The 22,446-nt window shown below is 30.1% G+C and overlaps 1 protein-coding gene across 1 annotated transcript in view; it reads left to right on the forward strand.

The window, feature by feature from the left end:
- Window positions 1–22,446, forward strand: part of CSMD3 (CUB and Sushi multiple domains 3) — a 1,577,676-nt gene that overhangs the window by 1,551,260 nt on the left and 3,970 nt on the right. Inside the window, 7 exon segments of the mRNA XM_074266680.1 lie at window positions 2,667–2,778; window positions 4,020–4,199; window positions 10,306–10,371; window positions 12,396–12,554; window positions 16,088–16,200; window positions 17,605–17,692; window positions 18,713–18,848. Of these exon segments, the coding sequence (XP_074122781.1) occupies window positions 2,667–2,778; window positions 4,020–4,199; window positions 10,306–10,371; window positions 12,396–12,554; window positions 16,088–16,200; window positions 17,605–17,692; window positions 18,713–18,848 (854 nt within the window).

Below are 22,446 nucleotides of genomic sequence, written 5' to 3' on the forward strand. Positions count from 1 at the left end.
CATTGCTACTTTGTATGAAATTCAATATGAGCCTGAAGAACAGCCATTTTAAAAGGAAGCACTCATCAAAGGTGCCATATTGCTATTACTAAGAATAGTTTTCATTTATCTACAAGTCACTCACAGCATAAACATTGATTTTGTAGTTGTGTTCCTGCTCCCCCCCCAACTAATTTCAATATACTTGAATCCTGTTCAGGTGTTAAAAAAAAGAGTAAGAGAGTGCCTCCATCTCTATTTTATCAGTTTTCATAGAGGATTTCAGATTCACAGTTACTTAAAAAACATTTATCAGTTCATCTAAATTCCATGAAATGGATGGCTAGCCAAATGTATTGGACCTCATCCTACAAATGGATAAATCAAAACAGGGATTACATGATTTGCTTTAGTCATAAAGCAAGTCAGTGTCAGAGCCTGGGTAGAATACATAGTAGATTTCGTGATGCCTATGACTGTGGTCTAAACATTTTATCAAAGAGGAACAAGTGGGATTGGTTCAGGACAAAGAAATGTTCAGGACAGAGGACAGCTATGAAGTGAAATTAATAGAAAACTTGACAAAATATTTTTAAGTGCTATCAAAAGAGTTAACATTAATTAACATGGGCAAGATCATGACAATTAATATAGAAATAGATTTTTCATATTTCTGTTCATATCCTGTAAACCATTTAACCCTTCTCAACTATAGGTCTGGCCTTATAGAAGTAAGAACAACAATAATTATATTTATAATTGACAATTGACATAATAAAATCTATGACACTAAAAAGATTCAATAAGCATTCAATAAGAAATTTACTTGAATTATTTTATTTGTAAACTACTTATTTCCAAAATTATAATGTTTAATAATTTTGTTTTACCAATGAATTGATATAGTAAAATCAATCAATCTTTTTAAATTTTATGTATAGATTGAAATTACATCAACATTTAGCAAACTCTTACCATATATAAATTTAAAAGTGATATGATATAAATGAGTTAAGGGTGTCTCCAGATTGCATCTCAATATATATATATATATATATATATATATATATATATATATATATATATATATATATATATATATATATATAAATATATATATATATATTTTTTTTAATTTTGAAAATCAAATACATGGAATTACAAAGGAAACCAATTATGTTAATATATAATTGTCAAACTATTTTTTTTTAATTCACAGGCACATGATTTAAAAACCTCTGTTTTAATAGAATGAACAACATGAAAAAATACCAGCCAAAAAGTCATTTACCACACCTTGCTCCAAAATAAAAATAAAAATGTAATGTACTCTGTTAAAGACTAGATAGATAGATGGATGGATAGTTGGATAGTTAGTCTGATTGTCAGGGGGTATGATGCTTTCTCATGATCAAAATTAATGAAGCATCTTTTAATGAATAGCAAACTAAGTTGCTAAAAAAAGAAACAAAGGAAGGATTTAATAGATATTACCTATTAAATATGTCTCTGTATATGTTCAATTGTCAATTGTTAAAATTCAGATTGTGACAATTTAAAAAAATAAATTAATGTGAGGATTCATTTCAATGGATTTAAAATTGTTTATGTAGTATATTTGTTGTTCAAACCACCCAAGTGGGATCACAAAGAGCAGCAAGTAAATGAAATGACTAGGAAAAAACAGACCAAATCTACAAGACAATCCTTCCAACTAACTGAGGACAGCTCAGCTAAATTTAATTTTATGAAATAGTCTGAATTACATAATTTATTTCATTCTTTTAAATAGATCAATTAATCTCACTCTCACTCCACACTCTGGGATGACATTTTGTTTTGTTTTCCCAAGTTATAAATCTCCATCCAATTCAACTGATCTTTGTAGGTATAATATCAAATTCAATATTTTACAGTTCTTTCTTTAGAGATTGTGATCCTACTTGCCAGTGTCCTTCCAAAAACTCGATTACCTGAAATAAAAGCTATGGTCAACATGTAGTTTGCCCAGTATCACTGCATATATATCTACATGCCTCTTAAAGCCCTCTAAGACCACTTATATTCCATAAATTATTATATCATATTACACATACTTTTAAGACTATACACTCCTAGTTCTTTTTCTTTTGAACTGCTTGCTAGTCCTGTTTAGGTGTAAACTACTTAGTTTTTATTCAACACTCTCTTCAATCTGACCAACTCTATCTACTTTTCTCTGAATTGTTACCTTCTATTAATATTCTTATATTTGTACCTTTGCTTATGCTGTTTCATCCACTAGAAAAGTCTTTTTCCTTCCTCTGTGTTCATCTAATTCCTGATCTTTCTTTGAAATTCAGCTCAAATTCTACTACCTTATTGAAGTTTTTCCCAGTTTCCCTAGGGGTAGTTTCTTCTTCTGAACGGCTTTAACATATATAGACTTCATTCTGCAGGCCTAACATATACTTTACTTGGTATATATTTATTGTTTCTTATGTAATTGAGTATGCATAATTTTTATTAGATATTTAGTATACTTTATTTTCTTTTAATATTTAATGTTCTTCTATTTCTTTCTAATTTTCTCCACAAAGACTCATATTTTACAACATTAATTTTCCTATAGGGTCTAATGTAGCTTTTCATCCTGGAGATAATGAAATTTTCTTTTCAATGATGCTGGGCTTTTTCTCCTGATATAGGTAGGAAATGTTGTACAATTTCATTGTAAAAAAGGACACCTCCTACAAGGTTCAACAACAAGAACTTGCCTTCCTGACCTCACTTGGAGTGGAATTCAACCTGAATGTATACGTGAGTATTATGTGTAGGAAAATTGGCATATTTTTTATCTTTCTCATATTTGAAAGTAAATTCCAGTAAGTACAATATGAATATCTTTGATTTTCTTGAGATAGTTATTATGAAAATATTCATCACTTAGTTTTTTTTAATTCATTTATCAGTGCCCAATACCTTTGGAAAAACCTCAAATGTAACTTAAATATATTAAGTCATTTTTAATTCTGTTTAAAGCCCTTTTAACAATCATGAAAATAATTGGCATTTATATAGGACTTTAAAGTTTCCAAAGAACATTCATATGTTATCCTATTCAGTCCTTATAAACCTGTGAGTTACAAACTGTGCTTAGTATTATTCCCATTTACAAATTAGGAAAATGACTTTCAAAAAAGTTGTAACTTTTTTTTTTTAGTCTATCTGTTATGCTAATAATTTGAAAGTTGATCTACAAAAGATCAGTTTCAGCCTTAAACCTCAAAGCTCTTGAAATTCTAACTGAAATAGGAAGAACATAATTGTTTATTTAGGAATCTAGGAGACCTTTGCATTCAGAGAACTGAGTACAAATTTCATCCTCTAAAAATATCCTGTCCTTAATTTGCTTCTTAAGGAAGCTCAAAATCCTAAAGAATACCCCATTGTTTGAAATATAAGCAAGACTGTATGTGTGTTTCCCTGGGATTTATATGTAATGGTTTGGTGTGGTTCTGCTTTGATGGAAGTGGTAAGAAGAGGGATGACAGGAAAAGAACACTCCCTATTGATGAAAGAGAAGGAAACAGGCCCAATCATTTAAGATACTATGTAGAAATAAAGAGCCCTGTTAGCTGTTAAGAAAAAAAAAATCTATTTTAATTTAATAGATGATATTTTTCACATTGAACTCAATGTATACAAACTTTAGTATTGTAACAATTAAAAAATAGTTAAATGTACATGGTATTTGGATATTAACATAATTATACATAGGAAAATCCTTAGAATAAGGAGTCATATTTCACAAATTTGCTATTTTATTTTTACATTGTTCCTTAAGATAGTGATTATCAAACAAGTGCATTCATTTTGCTCAAAGTCTTTGTACTGGACCAAAAATTTCAATTATTCAAAAATGTTAAATGGTTTCCTAAGCTATTTTCCATGGGAAAATGAGTTACCCTAATAGTTGGAGAAATTTTAGAGAGGGTATAACATGGCTTTTTCTGTCCCTTTAATTGAAATTTTCTTATGTTTCTCTCTCCTTCATGTAGCACACAGCTGTAAACAACCTGAAACTCCTGCTCATGCAAATGTTGTAGGAATGGATCTTCCATCCCATGGCTATACACTGATATATACATGTCAGCCTGGTTTTTTCTTAGCAGGAGGAACAGAACATAGAGTCTGTAGATCCGATAGCACGTGGACAGGAAAAGTTCCAGTATGTGAAGGTAATTTCTTTTAGTCATGTTATGGTAAAATTTTAATAGCCAAAAATTAATATTAAACAGAAATATTTCATTTGTTGCCACATGGCTTTAACTATCAATATAAAAATCATTCCTCAAAAGGAAATTGGGCATTTTTTTTAGTGTGATTATTTAGGAGGAACATTTTATTTTACCAATTTCATTGTCAATATTTTTTTAGAGAGATATAACTGTTGAATATACCATACAGACAAATAACTAACTGCTAGAATTTTTTTAAATATTGGAGCATAATTTAGAGAATATTGTCCCCTAATTGTTCTCATAATTATGAACTATTTGGCCACAGCAACTATCAAATCCCATTATTGTATAGAGATAGCTCCCATCAAATCAGGGATTATCCATTCCAAAGTTACTATAGATTTAGTAATTATGGAAATTTGATATTTTTAACAAATTTATATCCTCTCAGTAGTGTTTTAGTTATTGGGGTACATGACTTAGAGGTAGCTTTACCTTTGAGGGAATCTTAGAAAAATGCATAAATAGCTTAATTATTAGTATAATATTTGTAATGCTGATAAATGAATATAATTCATCCCATTAAAGATAATATTGTGGCTTTAGTTATCTGCCATATGAAATACATTAATTATTATATATTAAAAGGTTATATATTCAAAATGGCAAGATTATGTATAATTTCTAAATTACATCAGTATATATTAAGGTTTTACTAGAAATCAAATATCCAAAAATGGAGATATGAATTTAAAATTAAATCAATAATATATTTACATAATATCAATATTTATAAAAAGGTTGGGACAGATTTTCTATATATACATTCCTTAAAAATATGTTTAAACCATAAAATAAAGTTGTCTGTGGAAATATCGTAATCATTTGTTTTTGATGTTGTGAAGTATGCTACATCTTTATTATGTGGTGTGATAAAAACATAAAGAAACTATAGCATATAATTTAATAGCACCAAATTGATTTTTTATTGATTTTGTTGGTTTTGTTATTGATTATTATTGATTTTGTTATTGATTGTACAACAAAATAGTTCTCAGATACATATTAAAATCATACAGTATTCCTTGAAATAAATATTAGAAACAACTACTTTTTAATGAATGACAAAAAATGTTTTCATCTGTCTTATAATATTTATAATATAAAGTCTAAACAGATTGAGAAATCCTAAATGGAAAGTTCTTTTTATTGCTTGTTTTTATGGATGATACCATATTGATCACAACAAACTTTATAAATTGAAAATTCCTTCTAGGTCAAAAGTTCTTCCATTTGCTTATATTTGTTAATGACACCATGTTGATCACATCAAACTTTGGAACATAGCAAAGTTTCTTAAAAAAAAAAAAAAAAACAAAACATAATCATCCACATGAATTAGGCCTAAATATTCTTAAATTAAAAATCAAAAGAATGCAAAATGCTAATTGTCTGGACTCTGTTCTGCAACTTGTAAAGATTAAATTTGCAAGGATGCTGAATGAAAAAAAAATTGTTATTGGTGTAAAGTGAATCTGTCAAAAGGGGAAATAATTGGTATTTCAACTTTTTAAAGGGAAAAAAATAACTCTCAAATATTATGCTTACCACTAAGTGTTCTCTTTTTGTTCCTTTCAAAGAAATCTCATTTTTACTGTTGTCTTTTGATTTTTTTTAGAATTCTATTTTGAATTAAAATGAAATAAAACAAGCATTTTCACAACATAGTAGAATATGTATATGAAACTGAAAAGCTATTATGTACAATTTTCTGTTTCTTTAAAATGTGTAATAAGGTTACCATGTAACTTCCTTTCCTCCCTCCTGTGTTTTCCTTCCTCCACACCTTTTTTTCCCCCTTTCCCTTCCTGAGATGGCTACAATTATGAGTGTGTGTGTGTTTGTGTGTGTGTGTGTGTGTGTGTGTGTGTGTGTGCGCACGTGCGCGCGCGCAAATAAATTCTATACATCCTTTTACTTATCAATGCTTTCTCTGGATCCAGTGTCTTCATATGTCTTTTGTAGTTAATTTGAGTATTTATTATAGTCAAAAAGACTTGTTCACTCAAAATTATTCTTTAAAAATGGTGTTATATATAACATTTTCTTGGTTCTGCTCATCTTGCTCTTCATTATTTTGTGCAAGTCTTCATTTTCTGAAACTATTTTAGAATTTTCTTCTCTTAATTGTTTTGTTATTATTAACTTACAATATAACAATTACTAAGGGGTTAGCAAACTCTTTAGTTTATTTGGCTTTTGAAAATGTCGGGAATATAAAAATCCATATAAGTTAATATTGAACCTCCTCATCTTCTTTATTATTTTACTACAATATCAATCCTCTTTGGCCAGAACAAACTAGATTTTCTTTTTTATGTTCTTAACCTATTTTTAATTCATACATAATCATGTATTTCTTAAATCTTTGAACAATTTTGGCTGCCTATATAGAATTTACCTAAGGTTACCTTTTTTGTTGTCCTCCTAAAATTGGGAACCTGACTTCCTTCTACTAGATTCTATAATTGGAAGTTTTCCCCAAAGCTCTATTCCATATCTTTGTCCCCCCTTTATATTATATCACTTGGAAATCTCATTAGCTACCATGGAATCAATTATTATCTATCTATCTATCTATCTATCTATCTATCTATCTATTGAGTATTCTTAGATAAACAGATAGATATACATATGTATGTATCCCTAATATTTCTTCTGAAATTCAGTTCCACCTCACTGATTATCTTTAGACATTTCAAATTGAATGTTCCATTGATGTTGCAAGCTCACTATGTATAAAAGAAAACTTACCTTTTCCCTCAAATCCTAATTTCTTTTGTCTATTTGTCAAATAGCAATTATCAGAATCATCCAAGTTCTCAATTTCATGACGCTGAAGTAACATAAGCCTAAAACACTCTCTCTCCTCACATATTCATAGCATTTAGTTTTAACACATCACCTCTTGCCTGGAATAGCCTTGCAATTGATTTCCCTGCATTGCCCCACCCCCATCCCTGCTCCATGAATCCTCCACTCAGCTGTCAAAGCTATTTTAATACAGCATAGGTCTGAATAAGTCAAACCTTATTGCACAATGAATGAGATACTGTGTCACTTAAAATTCTTAACAACCTGTCACCTTCCTAAGTTAAACGTATTTTAACAAATCTTTGCCCTCCTAGTACTGTTACAGCCATTTTAGTTCATTTGGTATTCCTTGTTCTACCAGTGGTCCTCAGACTTTTTAAATAGGGGGCTAAATTCACTGTCCCTCAGACTGTTGGAGGGCGGGACTATAGTAAAAACAAAAACTCACACTCTGTCTCCTCCCCTCAGCCCATTTGCCATAACATGGCAGGCTGGATAAGGGTCGTCAGCAGGCCACATCTGGCCCATGAGCCATAGTTTGAGAATCCCTGTATCTTGACATTCTGCCCTAACTCTTCCCCATGCTGGTAAAGGTTTCCATCTGCCTCTTCGTTTTTATAGTCTTCCTTCAAGTTTAAGCTTAAATTGTAGCTTTTACATCAGACTTTCCTATGTCCTTGAAACTTTGTGCCTTTACTTTTGAAATTTATTCCTACCTATTCTCTATATGTCATGTATGTATCTAGTTATTTCAATGTTTGATATAGGCACAACCTGCTTGTGGCTGCTAGGAATCTATTTCTCATCAGCAGAATAGATCCCTTCATGTGAAATGATAGAAGGAGAGTGAGAAGCAGTTGAGTTCTCTGATCTCTCTCCTCTTCCCTCTTGCCTTTGATTTATTTCATTCCCAATTCACAAGGAATATATATGTCAGTAAAGGCTGATTTGAAATTCCTTCAATTGTGTTATGATGCACAGCTGTGGGGTCTTTTGGAGAATTGACCTGCCCCTTAATGATTGATACAGTCCCCTTTAACTGTTTGCAGACTTTCTGGGTTATGCACTTAGGCATGGTGCTTAACAAATATTGTTTCTCTTATTAAAATGACAGTTAAAATGTGAATTGTATATAAAAGTTATATACAATATAAAATAAATAAATATATAAAGAATTTCTAAAAATGAGAATGTGAGCTACCTCATAAGAAAAACAACTGATCTGGAGAATAAATCAAGAAGAGAAAACATAAGAATAACCAGACTACCTGATGGCTATGATCAGAAAAAAATAAAGAAAAAATGTCCTGAAGTATTAGAGCAAGAGGGAAATATAGAAAATAATAACAATGATAATAATAATAATAATAATAATAATAATCTATTGATAATTATCTATAAGAGATTTGTGGGGAAAACCTACAGAAACATCACAGCCAAATTCCCAGTCTCCTAGATCAAGGAGAAAATATTTAGAGCAGCAAGAAAAAAATAATTTGAATATAGCAAAGGCACAATTAGAGTCACAAAAGACATAACAGCAGCTGCACTGAAAGATCACAAACCTTGGTATTCTACATATTGGAAAAATAAATGAATGAGTGTTGTGGCTAAAAATATCAGTCTCAGCAAAATTAAGCATAATCCTGAATGGGAAAAAAAGAGATAGGGTATTTAATGAATTTCTAGGCTTTCAGGATTTTGTTGCAAAAGACCTGAACTTAATAGAAAATTTGACATGTAAGATCCAAGAGAAAAATAAAGTGAACATCAAATACTAATGTCAAAGGATTCAATAAATACAAAAGTGTTTTATGTTTTATATGTGGAAATGTAAACCATACATGTAAAATTGTTATTAGTAATTAGGTAGTTCAAATATGATTGGAATACAGCTGAGTATGATGTGATTCTACAAAATAAAACCATATAGGAAAAGGTAAAAAAAAAAATGAGAGATGTAGAACTAACATAGGAATCAAATAGGGAGGAGTACTGGAATGCTCTCATTGGGAATGGGTTAAAGAGGGAATGGGTTAAATGGGTTATTTATCTAACATAAAGACAGCCTAAATTTATAGAGAAATAATAGGGGGAAGAAATGGGTTAAGGGAGATTGAAGAATGTGTATATAAATGAGAATAGGATCAAATGTATAGATTAATAAGAATGTGATAACAAGGGAGGGCTAGAGTAAAGGGAAATGAGGATAAGAGGGATTCTTGGAGGAGGATAATATCAAGGCAAGGCAGTGGGTAAAACAAAAGGGTAATACAGGGGTGGAAAATAAAATTTACAAACAAACATAACAATAGTAATCAGAATTAGAATTTATTAGAAAAAAATGTAGGGGTAGTAATCATTGATCTTACACAATGATAAAGGAAAATAGATTTAATCAAAAGAGAAAACTAAGGAAACTATACTATATATCAGCCATATTAATTGTTTTAGACTATTTGAAATAATTAGATAGTATAAGGTTGGAAGTAGGAAGTAATGTATTAATGGATTTAGAAAAAATATGGAAACTTGGACTTAGGAAAGATGATATTATCCACTTTCAGAGAAAAAGAAGACAACAAATCATAATATGGCTTTACATAGATTCATATAAATGTATATTGTGTGATTATAATTATCTATGTATATACATGTACATAGGCATTAAATATATATATATATAGATAGATAGATAGATAGATAGATATATAGATATAGATATAGATATAGATATATAGATATATAGATCCATGTTTAATTGTAGCCTTCTTGGGGAATATGGAGGTAGGCAGAAAAAGAGTTAAAAAATCCAAAGAATAAAGAATACACAGTAAGAGAACAAAAGAAAATTTACAAGGAGTTCAAGAAAATATCGACATTTCTGAATCCAATGAATAATATTTATTATATAGGCTTTCTTAAATGGAAATTTATTGTTTAATATTTTGAATTCTCTCATATTCTGTTGTGAATGTGGCAATTTCTTTTCTTTTTCTGTTTTTTTTCTTTATTTTTTTTTTACTTTTTTATTTTGTATTTGTTTTAAATAAATAAATATATTTTTAAAAAATCAAGTAGAAGGAAATTTCCAACAATATCTCCTGCAATAATGAAGAATTTTTATAATATGGTAGTATTTTTTTTGGTAAAGAAACAAACATTTTTAAAGTTATTCTATTAAGTGTTTGCTCATATATGTGTTTCATTCTCCCATTTCTTTCAATAGCGGGTTCCAAAATATTGGTGAAAGATCCTAGACCAGCTTTGGGAACACCCAGTCCAAAGTTAAGTGGTAAGTAACTGAAAACCATGTCTACAAACCATGGTAAAAACATTTCTTAGTTAAGAGTTAATGCTGAAGCACTGTACTTGAGACTCTTAGAACGAAAATCTGAATCTTGGCTCTGAGATTTTTTGTCTATATGAAATGTAATAGTATAGCAAATTGAGATATGAGTTTTAAAGACAACTTGGGATTCTAAGCAGTGAAAGAAATGAAATGTAGGCATGACAGAGCCAATGATGAGGCACAAAACCATATATGAGAAAGTAAGGTCAGGTTTTTTTGGGGGGACCACACAATATATAAAAGAGAATAAGGTTTAGTATTATCTTGTATACAATCAGCATTGTATTGATTAAATTAGATTTGGTTAGAATTAAGTTGGAAAATGTTTTAAATGCCAAATAGAGGAATTTTTATTTGATCTTTGAAGTAATAGGAAGTCATTGGAGTTTGTTGTGGAAAGGAGAAATATGATCAAAGTATAACTTTTGGAAAACAATTTGATAAGTATTTGGAAGAATGATAGAACCAAGGAGAGACTTTAGGCAGAGAGGATAATTTTGAGGCTATTATAATCCTCTAGGTAGAAAGCTATTGAATTAGGGTGGAGGTTGTATGAGAGAAAAAAGAAGATAGAGGGAATAGATGTAGTAGTGGTGATGAAAATGAACAAAATTTAGTAATTGACTTGATTTTTGCCTTCAGATATTTTAATCCTTATATAACTCTGTTCCATAGAAAGCCATCTTTTCTTAGGAGTAGTATCTGTTGATACTGAAATTCCTAAACTTTCTATTTTACCAGAAATACAGAGCATTCTACCTTTCTGAGTATTTGGAATCATTCTGTAAACAACTTTAAATACTATTTTCTATATATAAAAAAGAAGGAATACCAACAAGGAGTTTGTTATAAATGCTGTAAGAAAAGCTGAACCTTGAAACAAACTGACTTCTTTAATGTACTTTTATTTCCCATTTGAAATTATTAAATTCAAAATGGAAATTGTAAGTCTCTTGGTATTGTGAAATATTTTAAAATTTTTGTTAAATTATATGTGAATTATTTTAGTAAAAACTGAAATACAGCAGATTTTCCATGCAAAAATTTAAATTCTGATAGTTGTGACTATTTTCTCTTATCAGTGTATCCTCAGCAGTTAGCACAACATTTGACATGTAATAAGTTCTTAATAAATGATTGATGACTTCACCAATTTATCTATTTTTTTTTCTAAGTAAAAGAATTTTCCATTATTTTATTTAGAGAATTTTAACCTTCTCATGTATTATGGTCCCTTTCGGTAGTTTAGTGAAGTTTATGGATCACTTTTCAAGACTATTTCAAATGCAAAAAATATATACATAGATTTGCCAAAAAAAAAAAAAAAAAAAAAAAAAAAAAAAAAAACTAATTATATTGATATAGTTATCAAAATATTCAAAAACTTAGCTTGCATTTCCTCCATCAAGAACCCTTGATTGAGACATTACTTCTGTCTAAATATTTAATATTTATATGATAGAGCTTGCTCATGCTACTAGATTTCAATAAAATCAGAAGTCATTTTATATTTTATTCAGTGACTTTTGGTGACAATACAATTGTCTAAGGCATATTTCATTTTCTGAAGACATGGCATAACTTAGAATTGCCATCTACATTTTAGCAAATAAGACTATTTATTATATTGTTGAATATAGTGTGGTTTTAATTAATGTCTTTTGGAAAATAATATTCCTACTTACATAATAGCAGCATTATTTCAATTATAGCCTCGTGTGAAATTATGAATCAGCTTTGTGTTGATTTTATAATTTCATTTCCCCACCAATTTGTTAGATTATAAATTATAGTATTTGTCCCACTGATATTAATTTTACTCAAAATAGAACTATTTGTGTTCACCAATATTAGCATTTTGTGAAGCTTAACATATTATAATCAATCATCATTCACTGAATAAATATTTAGTACATTTCAAATATGAAGTCTAAAAGAGTTGTTATGACTTTTTTATGTATCTGCAGTTCCTGATGATGTCTTTGCCCAGAATTACATATGGAAAGGCTCTTATAATTTCAAAGGCAGGAAACAACCTATGACTTTGACAGTGACCAGTTTTAATTCATCCACAGGAAGAGTAAATGCAACACTAAGCAACAGCAATATGGAATTGCTACTTTCAGGTACCTCATCAGCATTTTAAAGTTATATGTTTTGATACTTTTATTTTTATCACTTGTCATAATTTTTAATTGCACAATTTATAATTTTATACAATTTTCTAGGTATAAATTTTGTTTGTGATAGAATTTGTGATTCATTTTTATTCATTATTTATTGACTATTAAATTAAATAATTGATTATTAATGACCTTTTAAATTTATCCAAGCAGAAAATATTTTGAGATAAGTCCCCAAAAAACTTTTTATGTAGACAGAAAAAGACAGATTTCATTATAAAACAATTCGTGATTTTCATTATCTGGAATTTGTTTACATGGGACAAAAAACCCCCCAAAAAACATGAAAAGTAAAAAATTTAATAAATCATTTAAACACTTGGAAATATCAGATGTTTAATGCCATTAAAAAGATTAGACATTCTAGTCAGACAATGTTCCCTGAGATATAAATAATGATAATAAATAAATATAAATAATTTATTCAGAATGTGTTAAGGACCATTTTATGGACCTTAACAAGAATGCCTATGAATGAAAGTTGAAAGGAGATAAAGGCAGGTGGGTTGCTCAATGGATAAAATGCCAGGCCTGCAGTCAGGAAGATGCCTTTCTGATTTCAAATTCAACTTAGACATTTCTTAGTTGTGAGACCTTGGGCAAGTCATTTAGCACTGTCTCGCTCAGTTTTTTCATCTATAAAATGAACTAGAGAAAGAAAAAGTAAAATCATTCCAATATCTTTTGCTTGTTGTGAGAGTGTTGTTGATTGTTGTTAAGAGAGCAGGAGCCCTTGTCACGGTTCTAGGGCCAATAGAATTGCTACCACAGATGATTACATGGGATCACGAGTAATTCCTAGGCAAAGTCCAGAGTGCAGACGTGAAGAGCAATGACCGTTTCTCTGTCCATATCACACCACAATGGAAGCATTGAAAATTTGCAGATCCCTAAAACTTACTTTGAAAATATCAGCACAAAAAAAGCCTTAAGCTTAGGTACATATTTCCCCACCAACAGTTGAATAGAACCTAACTTACTTAGAGTTCAAAGTCAAAAAATAGTTTGGAAAAAAAATGAGCAAAATATAAAAAATCCATCCAAGAATAACAACAACAATAACAACAACAAATTTGATCATAAAAATTGCTATGGTAACAGAAAAGACTAAGACACTAACTCTTTAGATAGTAACATAAAAACAGCTGCAAGCAAAGCCTCAAAGAAAAATCTTAATTGGACATAAGCAGGACAAGAATTCCTGAAGCATTTTTTTAAGTCATAAGAATGATAGAGGGAAAATTGAGGCAAGAAACAATGCAAGAAAATCATGAAAATAGAATTTACATCTTGGTAAAAGAAACACAAAAATTGAAGAAAATAATATTTCAAAGATGTATTAGACCAAATGGAAAAGGTGATACAAAAATTCACTAAAGAAAAGTACTTCTTTAAAACAGAATTGACTAAATGGGAAAAGAGGTACAAATATTTACTGAAGGATATGATATCTTAAAAATTAAAATTGGGCAGGTGGAATATAATGACTCTATGAGGGTTCGAGAAACAATAAAACAAACTTAAAAGAATGAAAAACTAGAAGAAAATGTGAAACATTTCATTGGAAAAACTGATCTAGAAAACTGATCAAGGAGAGCAAATTTAAAAAGAATTAAACTACTTCAAGAAATTATTAGGAAAAAATTAAAAGATTCTATTAATAACATCCTGAAAGATATCTAAGATGAAAACTAGAAATGTTGTAGCCAAATTCCAGAGCTCCCATATTAAGATAAAATATTACAAGCAGCCAGAAAGAATTTATTCAACTTTTATGGAAAGTGACAGGTAAGCTTACACAAGATTTAACAGCTTTTACAGAGGATCAAAGGGCTTGAAATGATATCCTGAAAGTCAAATGGTTTGGAATTACAACCATAAAGAACTTGCACAGCAAGTTGTGAACTAGTTCTACCATTCTGAAGAACAATTTGGAACTATGCCCACAGAGCAATAAATTTCAGCATAAATTTTAATCCACTACTAGATCTATACAGTTAGATCTGTACAGCAAAGAGAGCAAAGGAAAAGAAAAAGGACCTATATGTACAAAAATACTTAAAACAAGCTCTTTTTGTGGTGGCAAAGAATTTAACATTGAGGGAATGGATGCTCATCAGTTAAGAAATTTCTAAACAAGTTATGGCATATCATTGTGATGGAGTACTGTTGTGCTTTAAGAAGTAACAATGAGTGATTTCAGGGAAAAAATTAAGTATGAACTGATAGAATGAATTGAGAAGAACTAGGAAATCTTTGTGCATAGTAACAGCATTGATGAAATGATAAATTATAAAAGACCTGGTACTTTGATCAAGATAATAATCCAAAACAATTCCAAAGAATTCATCATGAAAACATCCAGAGAGAGTGATGGATATAGAATTATTAGATATGCATATAAATCTTGATTCTGCCACTTGTTACTTGTGTGGCCTTGGGAAATTTTCTTAAGGTCTTTGAAATGAAGAAGTTAAAGTAGATGGTACTCTAAGATTCTTCTTCTGAATTCTGGGGTCCTACTAAATGAACTGCAACAAAGTATTTATAACTTTTTGGGATTCAGAATGATACATGAAAACATTTTAGAGCTCATAATTTAGATGCAGGGCCAGTATATGTTTACACACATGAAAATTTAATGAGAAATTTTCAAATTAGATTACATCAGAGTTGGGATAATAGCATCTTAATGAAAAAACTCAGAATCCAATAAGTCAACAGTTATTTTTGAACATTGGCACCCAGGTTCCTTAGTTGCTATATCTTACATCCTGTCTTTTTGTATATTCTCTCTTCCAACTGAACTGAATTCTTCATTATTCCCTGGATATCTGCTTTGCTTTCTTGACTTTGAGTCAGTATTCAAGCTATATTTTTCTCATGAAACTTTCTATATTCTCTTCTCAGTAATGATTATTGATATGCTCTCTGAATTCCTATAGCATGATTACATGAATACTTCACTTTTTATAAAATGATGTTTTGTACAAAGCTGCATATCAGTGTCATCTTCAATATTTGAGCACAAGGACTTCCTTGTTTTCCTGAAATGCGCTCAGTCTAATGTTAATGTATTCCATAAGCATTTGTTGAATGAATTTCTACTGGATATACTTGTGGCAGCAAATATATCATGAACTTTTTCTATAAATAATATCTATAATTTGAAGAGAAAAGACATATACCCCCAAACAGTTTTAAAGCTACTGTAAATAATGTAACTAATAATAATATAAACATTATTTAATACTTAAAAGTTAAACTATGTAGTAATATGAGTGTCCACAGAAGGCAGAGAGCCCTGAAGGCTAAGCTAATTGATGAAAGCTTAATGGAGTAGTTAGGACTTAAACTGGTCTTTATCTCTTACCTATCATCTGTTTGGTATATTTGAACAGTTATAGACATGTATAAAATTAACCCTAATTATTTTTTTTTGTTAAATGTCCTAAAATGCATTTATATTTTCCCAGGGGTTTATAAAAGCCAAGAAGCTCGCCTAATGCTACATATCTATTTTATTAAAGCACCAGCTCATACTTCAATGAGCAAAATGAAGGAAGAAAATTGGGCCATGGATGGTTTTGTAAGTATGTTTATATAAATCTTATTTGTTAGCTTTAGATTGATTTGCTACATCCTTGTTAAACAAGAATTTTTTTTTCAAAGCAAATCTTGAGGTGCATAAATGTATGAATGAAATAATATGTTAGATGTGTATTGAGGGGAAAAATAAGTTCAATGTGCTTCAGTGGCACATTTGTATAGATAATGGAAATGAAATTGGTGATCCCTGGAGAGAGGAAAAGAGAGAGAGTGAGATAAGGAATTGATCATGGTACATAGGAAATATTGTAAAACAAGATAAGTTAGATAGGACATATAAGTAACCAATTCAGTTTTGTGACTTTCTCTACTTATAGTCAGTCCAGGAGGAGCAAAGAAATCAGATGTAGTATGAGAATTCTGGATTGACAAATCTAATACATGGTCAAGAAATCATGTCAAAGCTACTTATAGACAGGGTTTTGCTTTTGATTAAGCAGGATAACTCAGGAAATATTCTTCATATCTGGAAGTCCCAATAGTAAATAAAGTGATAGGAGTGATAGGTCAGTGGCTTGGTCAGAGATGGCTTCAGGCAAAAATATAAATTTGATGAAATTTGCTTTTTGGCAAATTTCCCTAAGCCTCCTACCTCAAAAACTGTATCCTTTATTTCCCTCAGGCATTCCTTACCCTCATGTTGCACCAGTGTTATTTTTAATGGAAAAAAAATGATCTAATAAATTCATTCACAGTAAGAAGTAATTATGACTTTATTTTCTAAAGAGTATTTGAGTTTGAAAAGGGTAAAACATATAGAGGGCAAAGTTTAACACAAAAGAATTGTTAATAATTGTTGTAATATTTTCATATAAAAGAAGGATAGTTGAGAGGTTGGAGTGCTTTCTTAACAGCCTATTTTACATAATTTAGGAGATTGTACATCTTAGAACTTAGTGTTTATTCACTTATTTAGCCAATCATCTGTAAAAGGTAATAAAATAAATGTATCCTATACTCTATGACATTATGGAAATTAAAAAAAATGTATATATAAATAGAAAAAATGTACCAACCAAATGTAAAATGTCATTTTTCATTGAAACTGCCATGGGACTCTCCATACTGTCCCATTGCTTTTTGTTCTTATGGCAAGGCTTTCCTAGATTCCAATTCTGGTTTCAAATTTAACCACTGGAATTTATTTTTGTAATTTCAGAGGGATTTGAAAACCATGAGATATTCTTTCTATGCTCTGAATGATAGCATTTTAAAAAAATATTTAAATTGCTATATTGCCTAAGGCTAAGATATACAGTGGAATAATTTTGCACATCATTTGTCATTTCAGCATAAAAGCTAAGTATTCTCCAAGTCTAGATAAAAGTAGATATAGCCCCAAAACACTTAAAGATTTAACTTTCTCTCTCCTTAATTGTTTAAGGTTTCTGCAGAACCTGATGGAGCAACTTATGTGTTTCAAGGATTTATTCAGGGTAAAGATTATGGGCAGTTTGGACTTCAGCGATTAGGTAATTATTTATTTTAACTCTTTTGTACTGTGAACATTCTAGAAAACATGCCATGGATTCTATATATTAAATATATAATATATGGGTGTATGTGTGTGTGTACATATTCAACCCCTACTTTTTAACTATAATTCTAATAAACATCACATCTTTCTCTTCAGCAAAAAAAAGGAAATATGAAATTGATAAAATATTAAAAAACAAATCAATTGATTTTGTCTCTCAAGAGCAGTAATCCCTCCTTTCACTTTGAATATTGTTGCAATTTTCTTACTGCTTAGGTAATGTAGTGGCACTTAAATAATAAGCTCATAGCATCTAAGAGGGAATATAACTTTGAGTAATGATCCTCCTTCTGAAATAGCTTAGTGCTCTTCAGTTATGCTAATTTTCTGTGGTGAAAGATACTTGTAATTTCCAAGTTGGATGTGTCACTTTCATTTAGCAAAATTGTCTGAGAGAATGCATAAGCACTCTAATATTAGTGCTCCAGTGGATTTATTAAGAATTTCTGTGGCATACAATAGTATATATAATCTCAGGTGATAGTATCTATTTTTCTTCTTTTCATTGCTCTATTATCCCTAGCCTAAAATGTGAAACATAAATTTTATTTTAAAAAGAGCCTTTACCTTGTGAATTCTTATACTTTCAATTTTCTCCTTAAAACATAAATTTCTGAAGTAGTTGTTTATAATGAAAGAAATGTTAGTTTTTAATTAAAAGAAACAATAGAAACTTAGTCTTTTATCAAATCTTAATTAACATTTGTTTGAATGTATTTATTTTTCAAGAAGAAAAAACAAATTCCCAAAATGATTAGGGAACAGTTTTAAATGTCTTTATAGAAAATAATTGTATACACAGTTGTTGAAACTAGGTTAAAACTTATGTAAATTATATATTAAGTGAAGCTGTAATAAATACAAACACAAGCAGAAAATGATTCTCAGTATTCAAGTGAAGCTTTTAGGGTAAATAGAAAATATACATTTGTCAATCTTTCCTTTTCTTTTGTAGGACTGAACATGTCAGAAGGTCCTAATAGTACCAACCAACCACATGGCACCAATAGTAGTTCTGTGGCCATTGCTATCCTTGTGCCTTTCTTTGCCCTTATTTTTGCCGGTTTTGGATTTTACCTTTATAAACAGAGGTAGGTATCTTTTTTGCTAGTTTGGATTTTACCTTTATAAACAGAGGTATATTATTGTTCACATTTCTACCCTCAATCTCTGAAATACTTTTCCCTTATATCCATCCATACACACATACACACACACACACACACACACACACACCTTCTTATTGGGAGTACTAAGTAAAATGAGATGAATGTTAATTTCACATACTCTTCATGTACCTGAAAGATAAGGGAAATTTTATGGAGTCTTTTCCAGTTGCACATTGAAACACTGTGAAATAGAGCATCCTAGTACAAATTAAAAATGGTTCTCTCTAGCAAACATTACAAATTCTCACTTTGCTAAAAGCGGAGGCATTTGGATTTTCTATCCAGTTATTCTTTATTTCTCTGCATGAGAAAATTACACTCTCTTCATTAAATATAGGTGTGACATCCTAAAACATAGAAAAAGAAATCAATGAATTTGAAATTAGACGATCTGGATTCATAATATCTTAAAACATGAAACTGAGGCAAAGATCAAGTGATTTGTTTAGGTTAACAAAGTTAATAGGTGTATAAGGCAGCATTTAAAAACTAAGTTTCCTGACTTCAAGCCCATCTCTCTATCTACTAAGTCACTTAACTGCCTTAAAAATTATTTGTACTTTTTAAAACGTGTTGACTGTGTAAAATTTAGTGATTATGTTGTTCAGATATTAACAAAAGAAAGTTCCACCTCTGGCCTCAGATATGCTTTGAATAAAAGAAAATGATGTTGATACTGATTTATTGAAAGTAAAAGTAGTTTAGAAGAGAAATCGTATAGACAGGGCTAACTGCAAAGAAAATTTAAGTAAGTATAGCAAGTTATACCTTGTTATTGGGAAGAGAAGTGTGTTAAAGGAAGGCTGGTCAAGGTAATCCAAAAAAAAAAATACATAAGAGCTGTTAGAACATCTTATCAGAACTTAAAAGCAACTATTGTGAATAACAAGTTTCGGGAATTGAAAGGCAGTTTTTAATATAAAAATTTTGAAAGTACTTTATGCTATTATTTTAAGCATTCTAGAATGTGCATTCTTTTTCATTTTTATCACAGGGGTATGTGAAATGCTTCTAATGCAAAAATAATCAAAGTAGCTTAAAAGGCATATATTTAAAGAATAAAAGATAACTCAAACTATAGTAAAATTAAAATCTGAAACTGTGGTCTCCTGAGGGCTTAAACAGTAGTGTCTAAACTTGTTCACCTAAAGAGCTATGCAATCTAGGGTATTCCATCACAAGATAAGAGCAAAGTCCCAAGTAACACCTTTTACCCAGGAAGCCTCCCAAATTTTACTTCTGTGAAATACTAGTAAATGTCTTATGATTAGAAAAAAAGAACAGCTGGCCAATGCTAGTCAAAGGTATGATATGAGAATCAATGAAGTAAGCTTTGAGAAGAGCATTCATGTCAAATGCTGTAGTATATATATGAATATAGTAACAGTAGTGTTTTCATTTCATGATCCTATCTCATTAGATAAAACCATATGTGTAAAGTATAGAATTATATGGGATCTCAGAGGACAGCTAATCCAACTCTACTAAAGAATTAATACCCATATACAAAATTTATCACTACCTTGATCTCTTAATGCCTCTCCCAAAATGTGTAATACAGTACCCCTAATCTGTTCCAACTAGGTCACACACAATGGTACTGTCACTTCTCTCAATTTTTATATAACAATACAGTTGAAGGTAACTTTAGCTTTTTAAAATGTTATCAGGAATTTCAGAAAACATTTTTCACATTAGCTACTTTCTGAGTATTTTTCACACATACTATATTGACTTTTTTTAACCTACATATGGAATTTATACTTCTTTAAATGTCATACATTACTGTTAGTGCTTAGCAGAGTACATATAGCATTTAATAAATACTAGCTGACTGCTCTTCTAGTTATTTTGAGATCTATTTTAGTCATACAATATACTAGTAACACTGCACAATTTTCTCATTTGAAAGTTTGATAAATGTACTGTTTGTCTTTATTATTTATTATTATGTTATACATGTCATATATTATTATTTATCATATGTGTTTTATATATTGTGTATTACATTATAAATTATAATACATATATAATTATGATTATAATACTTATTAAAGATACTGAACTAAAGTAGGCCAAATAAATAAATAGCATACCACTTAATAACTAACATAATATTAATAACTAACATTTCCATAGTGCTTATTGTGTGCCAAGCATTGTACTAATGGCTTTACATTTATCATCTCATTTGAGCTTTATAATAGTCCTGGGAGGTAAGGACTATTATTATCCTAATTTAAAATTTATCAAGTGTTAAGGACCTTATCTAAATGAAGGGGCAGGTCAATTCTCTAAGAGCCTCCACAGCTGTGAATTATAACACTTGAAAGAATTGCAAAGCAGCCTTTACTTAATGCAGATGTTCCTTGTGGATTGGGAATGAAATAAGCTGGAGGCAAGAAGGAAGAGGAGGGAGGTCAGAGAATCACAACTGTCTCTCAGTCTCCTTGTATCATCATCATCTTCTCACATAAAGAGATCCATTCTACAGGTCTGAGTTAGCTCTCGAATCACAGCAATCAATTACTTTAAAACTAATTTATCATCACTGTGTGCATTGCTTGTAATACAAGTACAAACCAGAAGTATTGTTTCTACCTTCAAGGAGATTGTGTTCTAAGAAAAGAACATAACAGATAAAGAGGAGCAGGAAGGTACAAGAACAGTATAGGATCAGAGGCTTGGTCAGGAAATAATCAATACTTAATATAAAAACCAAGTTTTATAAATGAGATAAAAATTACCTATTAGAGCCCTGGAATCTAAGGCCAGAATCTAGAGGTTTCAGGTTGACACTGATGCATTAATTATTATTCATTAGGACCCATCTAACAGTAAACTTGTTCTGAACCCTCATTGTTTTAGGAGCAATATTATCACAGTGTGTATCTTTCCACCTCATGAAAGACACTCAGTAGTTTTGATTTCAGCAAACTGTTTAATGGTGTCCATTATATTACCTTGCTCCCCATCTTGAAAAAAAAAGTGAAGAACTACTGAGTTAGTTTGCCTAGCACTCTTAGTAAACTCATTCTGTTTTCTTTCAGGATATTTATCTAACTGCTTTCTTCCCATTTATGAAACTCATGACAATTTTTGCCTTATTGACAATAATAACTTCCCCGTTCTCCAGGATTTTACCATGATCATTAGCAGAACTTTAGCTAATGTCAGAAATAGCATTTGAGTAACTTCAGGCGAAATCTCTTTGGCCAACTTGCATTGGTTTCATTAATTATTTTTATTCTCTCCTTTCTAATTTGAAAGTGATTCTGCTTGATAGACAAAACAGTAGCAAAATGAAAATTGTATACTCACTACTTTTGATTTTATCATCTTCCCATCCACCCTAAGCAACAATTCTACCTTTTGTTTTTAATTGTCCCTACTTAAATTAAAATATTTTTTAAAAATACTTCATAATGTATCCCATGTTTCAGAACCTAAGAATTACCTTTTTGACACTATTTTTAAAGATTGTTTATACCCATTTGCAAATACTTGCTTTGTTTCCACT

The sequence above is a fragment of the Sminthopsis crassicaudata genome, chromosome 1 (assembly GCF_048593235.1).
Source record: "Sminthopsis crassicaudata isolate SCR6 chromosome 1, ASM4859323v1, whole genome shotgun sequence".
NCBI classification, from domain to species: domain Eukaryota; kingdom Metazoa; phylum Chordata; class Mammalia; order Dasyuromorphia; family Dasyuridae; genus Sminthopsis; species Sminthopsis crassicaudata.